The following is an 11,318-nucleotide window of genomic DNA, read 5'->3' as shown; positions in this document are numbered from 1 at the left end:
TCTCACTCACGTCTTGCTCTCCCAGGTGTTCCTGGAGGAGGAGGGGGAGAACGTGGAAGACAGGAGAGGGAGAAAGCCTAGGTGGGTCTGAAGACAGAGGGCAGGAGGCAGGTGGGGCATCGTCTTCTGGCAAACTTGCAATAAAACAGAGAAATGGAGATGAGAGGGGGACGGCTCAGGGTGGGGAGCATGTGTGTCCCTTGCCCCACTGGAGGTGCCTTGTATTTAGCCAGGGTACACCTGAAGTTACCAGGTGTTTTTAGGAATGTTTTCTGGGGCAGACCAAACACACACAAGCACTTAGAAATTCACGGCTGCGGGACTCCACTTAACTCAGAAATTGATCACTGTTCTTACTGGACAGGCTGTTGTCTTGGAGGAGGGTCTCTCCAGGCCTTCTCTGTCAGTGACCACCACTGGATGTGACCACTGACCAAACAGAATGCGGGGGCCGAGCGGGTGACTTAGAAAATGGGAGCCACAGAGAGGAAAGTCATTGCACCTGGTCAGGACAGCTCAGGGCCCAGAAGATGCTCAGCCTGTTGTGTATTTAAAGAGAGCTGTTTTTAATTTTAGTTCTTACAGCACAGGCACGGAGTGGGGCGTCACACATTGATACCGGAAGGGATGATATTAACCTCCCAGCTCGAACTTTTCTAATAACTCCCACTGTCTCCCAGCAGACACAACCCAGGAAAACCAAGTGACCTGAGGGTCTGTCATGCTATGTAATTAATGTGTGATGGCACTCAGCTCAAAATGATTTAGTGACTAGTGAAAACGTACGATATAATGCTGAAGCTTGCATCAAAGGCACAAATTGGGTAGAATTATGGGACTTCTTTCTAGGACAAATTAGGTTCACAGGGAAGTGGATGGTGGGTTGGTTTCAGTGTAATTTCTTCAATGAAGAGCTCTGTGCCCAGGTGACCTGAGCCCGGTGTTCCCGTGTGCCCGCCCGACTCTTTCAAGCTCTCAGAATGGAACGTCAGTTCAGGTTCTCCGACTACAAAATAAAACTCTCCACCCCCAGAGACGAGGAAGGAGACTTATTCCCAGATGATATTGCCAATACAACCAATGGGAAGAGAGTGGGGCTTCTAAAATGAAGTGAAAAGTGGCAGGGATTTTTTTTTTTTTTTTAGGTCTTCTGTTTTCAGAGAATGTGTCCCCATCTGGGAGCCTGACCAGGTCCTAGTACACAGGGAGACGGCCACCTTGTCCTTGGCCAGACACAAGGTCGCCCTGAGTAATATTTGTTTCAATGGGTCTTCATCTTACCTGTTTCTTCCCGCTCAGGAGGTCAGAGTTGGTGAATGCATTGCAATCTTGCTTTTAATTTTAATTTTGGGACTATCTGGTCATAGGACTAGGAGTTGGGAACCCCAGCAAGCACCCAGGGTCCATCTCAGAAACTAATTTTTCATCATTCCGTTGTGATTTTTTATTTTCTTACGTGTTGGTGGCTGAGGCAAATGTGGTTAGCTTGGGTGAGAAGGCACATGTCAGCTTCCCCATCAGCTGGACTTGGGATCTTGGATGCAGACCTGGGCCCTCTCCCTGCGAGGAAGTCCCTCCCTCTTCCTCTCCTCTCCCTCCCTCATCCTGTCCTTCCTCTGCCCTCCCTCCCCCTTCCTTTCCTTTTTGCTTCCTTCTTTTCCTCTCTCCCCTCCCTTCCTTCCTATATTTACTAAGGGCTCTTTATGGGCTCCGTCCTGAACCTGAAGAAGCCATGCAAAGCTGCTTCATTCAGGGGGATGTAGGTGTTTCTCTCCGGCTCACCTGATCCTGTGTTTTTAACCCAGCCCCTCACTCCCTGCTCCTTCAGTAATATTTGAAATATTGAGGAGTTAAAGCAAATGTATGTACTCCTGTGAAGACTATGGATTCCACCCCCACTCATTATTAGTAGACATACCAGAGACAGCACATCCGGACAGCTTCCATGGGAACATCTTTGTAGGGAGATTTGTTCAGCCAGAGCCCCATCTTGCAGGTTGGAGTGGCATCTGCCACTTGCTCTGGACAAGCCTAGGTGAGGTTCCGTGGTCCCACCTCCATGCATCCCAGCGGCCACAATGGAGCTGTCCCCGTGACTTACTATGTTGCATCAAAGGGTCTCCCTCTTACACAGGGAGTTGGTAACTTGATAATGTGTTGCTTCCACAGACATTTCACTCTGATCATTTGTAATAAAATCTATGAAAAGAGGGCCAGGGCTGGTCCACAAGCAAGCTCAGAGCAAAGGGTTTCTTCGATCATTGTTATCTTTGACAAGAGGTCTTATTTTAGTGTTGCATGAGATTTACTACTCGAGTTTTCTTAGCTCTGTAACCTCTATCCCGGCTGAAAAGGTCTCTAAGTAGCTGAGTCACTGTGGGCTGAAGGGAGACGGAAGGATACGGGCAAAAGGGGTGGCAGAGGCGATGGAAGCCCCACGGGGTTTCCAGACGAGGATGTCTGCCACTAGGCTTCTCCTCAGAGTAGGAGCCAACAGGATCCAGCCCCTACTCCAAGGTAAGTGGGGAAGACAACCAGTAGCAGTAAAATGAAAATAAGCACATTTCCATCATCCAGGTTGGCAGAGCAAAAGGCTCTGCAGAGTTTGGCACAACTTGGTAAGAATTGTCAAGTCCAAGCTTTCTTTTATACTCAGTTCTGTCAACAGTCTCCTTTTAGACAGCAGGCCACATGTGCTGGAGACCCGGGTCTGCAGCCCGAGCCTCTCATTCCAGGCAGCCACCTGGATATGTCCTGCGGAATGTCTGCCAGGCTGCAGACCTGGAACCCCACTCTGAGCCCGGCATTTTCAGATAAGCAGGTGTTCCATAAATGCCCAAGCTTCTTCAGTTTGCCTGATTTAGCTTCTTAGTAAAGTCCATCAAGAATGGCTCTCCCCTTCTGTCATTAAGAACAGTTATACGCTCTTCTGCCTATGTTTTTTACTCTTGCTTTCTTTTTTAGTAAGTGATTATGCCTCACCCAATGATAATGAGGCAAAGAGCCTGACCCAGCTTATATAAGAAATACAAATTAAGGTCCTGAATCACTCTGCTAATGCTTAGGCAGAAAAGTTGAAATTACTTGTGTTTTTGTTAACTGTAATTCTCATTTTCTCCAAAACTGAGTGTGGGGACAGAGTCCCAGGGAGCAGTTTCCAGGCTCTCGGCCTCACGTGGAAACGTGCTGGCTCGGGTAGTAGATGGTCATCAGCTGTGACTAGTCAGCTGTTACCGTTTAGCCATTAGCCTCTGATATAACTGCTGTGGCTGAGCTAGCAAGCCCGGATTGCAGTTAGCAAGTGGGGTGGTGTCACGCGGGGCGGCCTGCGGGGTCTCAGCTCCCGCTCCCCACATAAGAACGCAGGATACGGTGAGGCCAAAAAGGAACACCCACGGAGCCATAGGTAGGGGAGTCACACCACTATAGTCTCACTGGAGGCTGGATTCATACAACGTGAGACCTGCTGTCCGCTTTGCTGCCAACTGACCGACTCGACTCTCCTCTACACCACAGCCGCGGCAGTTGTATCAGTGGCCAATTGGCTAACCGGCTACAGCTGACCGCCAACTAGCCACAGCCAACGGCCATCTACTACCCGAGCCAGCACCTTTCCCCGTGAGGCCGAGAGCCTGGAAACTGCTCTCTGGGGCTCTGTCCCCACAGGTGGGTTGGCAGAGAAGCGGACGGCAGGCTGCGGATCCTGTGGCTCCTGCTTCCTGTGTCTCCAACCAGCCGCCTGCGAGAACATAGTGGTATGACTCCCCTACCTGTGGCTCCATGGGTGTTCCTTTTTGGCCTCACCACATTCTGCGTCCTTGTGCGGGGAGCGGGAGCTGAGACCCGGCATGACACACTACATGACACCAAGTTACCTGCCATCAGACAAAATTTGCCAAAAGCCTCACTCCTTTTTACACATGAATGTCACTGTTTGCAAGAGATGCTTTCCTCTTCTTCTAGACTCACAAAATCACAACCTTTGATAATGAATCTTGATAACACCAATACAGAGACACAAAAACTTGATATGTTATTCAGTGACTCTGGCAGAAAGGAAAAACATCTCACTTAAACATGTAAAATACTATAAAAATGTGTATATTACTACCTCTCGTGAGAAATTTAACTATTTGGAGAAATATTTTATGAATTTTACCCAGCTGATTTTCATTTGTCCTTAACTGTTTTACTTTTAGAGAAGATGCATGAAAATGAGATGAAAATATACAACATTCTCCATGAACCAAACCTAGGAGATTAAGTTTTGCCCCAAGTGCAATAGCTAAATTCAGTGGATTTTAATTACTTTTGTCCCCATGGGCTCTCCCACCCCCCTTAATTTCTTATATTTTCCCCTTAGGTTTCAATGATTAATTTGCAAAGTTGAGTCCCACACTATCCATGAAATTAAGCAGAATGTATGATAGGCAAGGAGATAAAGTGCCACCTTTTGACTGAGCAGGTAAAGAAAGGTTTTTCCCCCCAAGGTCAGCAGGTGTTGACGATAGAGGTCACCTGTGGCTGTGCTTGAAGCTCTTACCTCCGTGTCATTAGAATAGTTTCTTGTGGAGATAGGCTGCTGCTAGGCGTATTTTGAGGCAGTTCCTGTGCCCTATTTTTCATTCCCAGGTTGTTCAGAAACCGCATTTTCTTGACTGAGAATAACAGCAGCCAATGGATACATTTTTACAGGGTGGCAATAACTTACAAGAATATGTTTTTTTCTTGAATAAATCCCCAGGCCTTGGAAGTCGTCCCTCTCCGCCCACTGAGTGTGCTCTATATTGCTTTCCCTATCCACTCTTTTGGAGGCTGAGATTCTAAATGTGAAGCTTAACACTCAACTGCTGTAAGCAACACTCTTACTTACTGAAAGCTGCCTTAATGTTGGCTTACACATTGAATGGAAATGGCTTGCGTTATCCAGCCTTTAAAATTTTTCTAGTGCTCAGCCTCCATGAAATGGATTGCTTATGGGAAGATAATGTCTGTTCTATTCCTCTTTAAGTCTGTGAAAAATGTCATCCTGGTTAATAGGGTGATTAAAACTCTTTATGCTCCAGGAGATAAATGTGATTATGTTTGTCATACTCTACCCAAGATAAAGACAGCTATGAAGGCAAACTTGAAATTCCATAACATTTCCTCTCTTCCATATCCAGAAACATTCAGAACTCAATACACAGATGGTACTTCACATAAAGAATAACATTATCTGTTAAAACATTTTTCCTTTCCATTAACCAATTTAACAATATGCCTCTGGTATAAAAAGAATAGACAAATGACTAAATCCTCTGATGTCTGAGTTTTGAGTATGGAAAAATACATTAGTCACATTGATTTATTTCAATTTTTACCTTTGTTACTTCATTTTTGCTTTTAAAATGCAACAGGAGTCCACACTTAGTACCTATTTTAGGGACTCTGTCCCTGTCAACCTTCCCTCAGCAAGTGATTCACGACCATTCTTATGTGAGTCCCTGCCACCCCTTAGGGACAAGATACATATGGAAAGGATTTTGTAAACAGGCACGCCACAGAAATATGTATTCAGATTCAGGCCTCCCACGTGCCAGGACAGAGGGCACCCACCATGCCCCTGGCTCCTCCTAGGGTCTGGATGCCATCAGCCCCTGCAGCAGGTGCTGTCACAAGTTGACAGAGGCCTGACAGGAGTCCCACCCTCAAGAAGCTTACGAGGCAGGAACCTACCTATTAAATAGAATTACAGTTAATAAGATATTCCCTTTTCTTATCCTAGACAAGCTAGAAATTCTCCTTTTCTCCTACCCAGTGGAGGGCTTTTAAAAATTAATGGTTATTCTCCATTAAAGAGAAATAAAAATCTAGATTCCAGTTGTAAATAGTTTTAGTAACTCCCACTCTATTAAGGGGATCCTAAACTCATACTGACAATATGGACAAAAACCTACTCAATTCGCTCCTGCTTTTCTTGCCTTCATTTCATTCAAAGGCTAGTTTGGGGGAGGTCATTGAGAAGACATGACCACTAGTTGACCTGAGTGCTGGACCTGGGCAACTGGGGGCTCCCCACCCGCCTCCTCGTCCCTGGAATGTGCATTCCACTTGCCGCAGTGCTCCCAGGAGCTGACCCATTAGGGGCTCTTCATAAACTTTTAAGACTTGGTGGACGGTGTGGGAAACTACTGTCTTGCAGCTCTGCTCAAGACAAGACAAGCCTCGTAATTAAGTCCCTTTGATCACTGAACCTGCCTCTGGAGCGGCCTGCCTCCCTCTTTCTTTGGTCTCTCCCTGCCCTCCTAGTAAGGGGGCTGGTTTCAGATTTCACCTGTGAAGCTCCCAAGTTTGAAGCAACTGCTAGAAATCTTTTCTCAGCAGAGATTTAGTTAAAAATCAAAAGATGGGTGAAGAGTTTTGCTGCTCCACATCCATCCCTGATAAACCTCACAAGCCTTTCCATTTACTCTTGGATTTTTACCAGGTTACATGTGAATCCCAGACGTTGGTTATACCTATTGAATTAATTAACAATACAGTTTTAACAGGGTAATGTGGTCTAGAGAAAAATGTTAACGTTATGCACTTGACATTTCATTGAAAAATTTCCTTAGAACTGAAAGGTTTCATTATAATAGATTAATTTCAAACAAACTTTATGAAACCTGATTGCTAATTAGGGCCTAAGCAATTACAAAGAAATGGCACAATTGATATTCAATGAGAGGTTATTTTTCTGAACATATTAACATATTAAGGTGTTTTTCTTTACAAATTTTAAGTCTCAGTAAAAATAACTGCATGTAGACATTATTCTGTTTTCTGTAAGAGCTCATGAAGAACAGGATAGCTTTGGGTGCGTATATAAGGATTTACCAGTAGCGGTTTCATCAGCAAGGTGGTACTAAATATTTAATATTTAATATTGAGACTTATCGTGTTTCCCCAAAAAGAAGACCTAACTGGAAAATAAGCCCTAGCATGATTTTTTAGGATCACATCCCCTGAACATAAGCCCTACTGCGTCTTTTGGAGCAAAAATTAACATAAGACCTGGTCTTATTTTGGGGGGAAAATGGTGGTATTCAAGTGACTTTCTGGTTAAAAAATAGGTGCAACAGGGCTATGTGCACATTGACAACTGAGACAAAACTATACACTGTCAGTCACTGTGTAGGGACCCAGAAGCACCTTATACCCATGATTCTCATTGTAGCATAACTATATCTTTTCAAGTTATCATAATCTGTTCCTGGCTTCTTGTCTAAGCATTCGCAGGACCTGAAGGCGAGGTTATCTGGCAGATAAGTACCACGTGGGAAGCAAACACCGCAGAGCCCATCCACTGTCTGATGTACAGGATTTGCCCATTAGCCTTACAGGAGCAAGTCTCTCAGGCTCTGACAGTCACATACTGACAAGAAAGGCTTCTGAAATTCATTTAATTAGACACACTGAGGTACTGCTGCTGCGGTTAGCAGTCTGTTTATAAAGATTTTCCATCGTAGGTTATTATGTATTTTTTCAGGTATGAAACTTGGTTTTAATCATAAACAAAAGTATTTCCCCGGATCTCCTCCACATAGAGAAGTTATCCATATAATTATTTTGAAATAGTCTTCCGAACTTTGGGAAAACTTGACCCTTCCCCGAAGACGGCACGCAAGCACGCACGTGCCTACATGCATTTTAAAGTAAAGCACATTAAATACTACTGGCTTCCAGTGCAGACACTGTCGTCCATCCTGTGGGTTCAGAGAACAATCCGCACATCTTCCTGAGGAGAAATCAATACGTCCCTTTGCTGTCTGGCGTCTCCAAAGCCACCCTTTCTGGAACAATCCTTTTGGAATTCATCCACCATGCTCATCTCATTTGGATTTCAATGCTTCCTCCCACTCAACAGCAGGTTCAGACTTCTTGGGAATTGCTGGAAATATTGATTGCATTTTACTTCGAAAGTCTTTCATCTAAAAGATAGAGAAAAGAAATCCACCATCAAATGTTAAAAGAAGGGGAAAACAGCCAAACGATTAGAGACAGACACTGTTGCTGACTGATGATACTTCATTGCTTGTGGGTACAGAGCAAAGAAAGACCAATAAAAGGTAAGAAACTGTATCCCAGGTACCTTGAAAGAAAATGAGATACACCTCTTTTCTTCTCCCACATATAAATCTACTGGGTCTTAAACAACATAAAACTCCACTCTGCACTGGAAAGCAACAGACTGAACTGTCAACCCTCCATGATATTTATCCCCTACCAGAAGCACGCTGTGTATTGTTGGCTTTCACATATAAAGACGCAGCTGAGATCAAGATTTCTGTCTACCTGAATACATGAATATACTCAGGCCATTCAAGAGTTAGATTTTAGAGCCAGAGGGAAGGAGTGGCAAGAAGACACATAGTAGGGGGGTTAATGAAAGAACAAATCAATGAATGGCAGATAAAGTAGAATATTTTTATGTGTCAGACAGTGTTGAAAAATCTAGATAGAGATTTTATCAGGAGATTTGGAATCCAAGAGTTGGAGCAGGGGGATGGAAAACCTTAATACACAGGATCAGCCTGAAGCACCTGGCTCATGGAGAGGCAAACCGTCCTCAGGGAGGGGAACACTAGCTCATGGGAGGTGGATAGCTTTTACACTATAATTAACAATGTTGTAAAGATCATGTAAGGTGCCAGATGGGCACTGGACTTATCAGAGGGATCACGTCATAGACCGTGTCCAATGCACTGTACACCTGAAGCTGAAGTAGAATAATACTGAATGTCAACTATGACTAAATACATAGGTACATATAGTCACGGGATGTGGAGCACAACATAGGGAAGATAGCTGATGGTATTGTTAACAGCTATATAAGACGTTAGAGGGGTAGTAGTTTGGGGGGCGGGTTATCACTTTATGAGGGGTTTAAATGTCTAACTATTATGTTGCTTTGTATACCTGAAAACTAATTTTAAAAATTAAAAACAACAACAGCAAAAAAAAAAAAACCCAAAAACCCACAGATGTCTCCCTGGCTAGGGCTTGTAGTGTGCTGCCTGGCTCTTTCTCTGCTTCACTTTTCTGGTGGAACATGTTACAACTGAGCCTACTGACAGTTTCCAAATGGAGTGTTGGAGAGCCAGGAAATGAACAGAATCACTTATCATTCTACCTCTATGATATGGAACATGGTCGGTTGCTGAGAAGGGTGAAGTAGGCGAACTCAGATGAGGCCGGGGTAGGAGAGTGAAGTGCGGCTGCTCCACTTCAGCATGGTTCTGTTCCCATTTTTTACTGTTGGCTTTTTTCTTTCCTCTCATTTCTAAAGTACTGTATTATTCATGTGTTCCCAGGGTCCTAAGTGAGTAACTGAATCACTAGAAGGAATCATATCTCAAAAATAGCCAACTAGGAATAGATAGGCTTCAGAGCGAGGTAAAGGGAGGCAAGTGGGATAAAGAACACCACTTAGCCCCCTTGTTTGATTTTGCAGCGGTGGAAATGGAAACCCAGAGTCTACACTTAAGTCATAAACAGGGCCTCGAGCTGCTTTAAACAATGAGACTCCATAGAAGGTTTTAAAGCTTCTATCATTTATATTACATGCATAGTAAATGAAAACCTTCTGTTTTTTTCACCCATATCAATGTCTAATATGCAGTTCAGAGAAGGTGTTGGTCTTATCAGTGAGACTCTTATCACAGGCCAACAGACCATTCCCTTGCTTAAAAGTGTGCTTGAAGACAGACTTAGGGATTGAGTACATTTAAGCAAACTTGGTTATAAATGGACTGAATTCCACGATGACAATCACAGCTATTACCATAGAGCCACCCCCCTACCCTGTAGCCCAAAAGTTTGGTGAAGATGGGGCATGCTGGGAACGAGAATCTCCAACAACTCAGTTTTACTCTGAAGCATTTCCCCAGCTCTGGGCCCTCTTCCCTGTGTTTCCCTCATTCCTCTTCCCTCTGACCAGGGAGAATTTTTCTGTGCCTGTGGATCACAGGGCTGCCCTTCTAAGTAGGGCTGCTATGCACGGCACATCTCCAGGGGCTGCGCTCCACAAAGACGACACGAGTGGGTCTCCCTAGGCCTGGAGCCTGCTGCTCCAAGGACGGCATCCTCAAGTCCCAGTGTTTGTGTCCGAAAGTGCTGGGCTGTAATATTATCAGAAAGTACCACTGTCTAAGGCAGCAGTTGTCCAATGCAGTGTCATGACAATTCAGAAATGTATTGCAAGTATTTTGTCACTTATATGGACGTTCTGAAGACTCGATACAATTGACTTTTTAGATATTAGAACAGATTCGAGATTACATTTCTGATAGTGTCACTCTCATTCACATTTCAATAGCTTCTCGCAGGGCCATATGGCCAGGACGTCAGGAGTGAAACACAGGATACACATATCTATCATGCATGTCTTGGCAGGGAAAAGCAGTGTGAAAACTTGTTATACTACATGGTGTGCTGAAAGATTACTTAAAAGCTTCAGGGTATGTCGCCAATTTAATTAATTTCATAAATCCTTACATCATTGATTCTAATAAATAAGCAGTTATTGGAATTAAGCGCTCCGAGTTTTGAAGTGTCTTTGCCATTGACTAGCTCATTTAGTTTCAATTTCCTCATTTGGGGGTGCAGGACTGCTGCCGGCCACAGTGCTGGGGTCAGAATGCTGAAAGCCTTAGGACCAACTAATAAGAGAGCCTTGGCACATGTGAATAATTGCAGCGCCAATGATAATTTTGAGGAACCTGGGAATTCAGCTTCTTCATAAAGCAGAAAAAGGTTATAAATGTTACCCGAACAGGAATAATGTCTGCCATTTGGGATTACCTACATGCCAGGCATTGTACCAAGCATTAGGCTATTACTTAGACTTCACAATTCTATGTGGCAGCAATGAGGACCACCACTTTCCATATGAGAAACCAGAGATGACAGAGAGGTTAACCTATCCAGGGTGACACGGTTTATAATCAGTACAGCTGCCTGACTAATGTCCAGGGCTCTTTCCGTAGTCACTCTGATGCTGGGACCCAGAGAGACATGGTACCTCTATAACCTCTACTACCAGCTTTCACTAAAAATGAACTTTGAAAACATATACCTCTGGCAATGGTGACCATTTTATTTCGAATGGTATGGCAGATTATTACCAATGTTCACCAAAAGCCAGTACGCATCCACTTGTGGATACAGGGCGGGTTATATTTTCCCACCCTTTTGAAGTTAGGAAACCACGTGACTGGCTAATGTGTGAGTAAAAGAAATGTGTGTCACTTCCTGGGTGAAGCATCTAAGTGTAGGTATTTGCTTCTGCAGGC

At 44.2% G+C, this 11,318-nt stretch overlaps 1 protein-coding gene across 1 annotated transcript in view; it reads right to left on the bottom strand.

Annotated features, from left to right (window-relative positions):
- Positions 1-5,035: 5,035 nt before the first annotated feature.
- The window catches only part of TMEM242 (transmembrane protein 242), a 29,990-nt gene continuing 23,707 nt past the window's right edge, over positions 5,036-11,318 (bottom strand). The window contains exon 4 of the mRNA XM_081045362.1: positions 5,036-7,955. Within this exon, the coding sequence (XP_080901488.1) occupies positions 7,857-7,955 (99 nt within the window). The 3' untranslated portion in view covers positions 5,036-7,856. The remainder of the gene's footprint in view (positions 7,956-11,318) is intronic.

Source organism: Rhinolophus hipposideros, assembly GCF_964194185.1.
Source record: "Rhinolophus hipposideros genome assembly, chromosome: 3".
In the NCBI taxonomy this organism is placed as follows: domain Eukaryota; kingdom Metazoa; phylum Chordata; class Mammalia; order Chiroptera; family Rhinolophidae; genus Rhinolophus; species Rhinolophus hipposideros.
The sequence above is the reverse complement of the archived record's forward strand: the minus strand, read 5'-3'. Positions and strand labels throughout refer to the sequence as shown.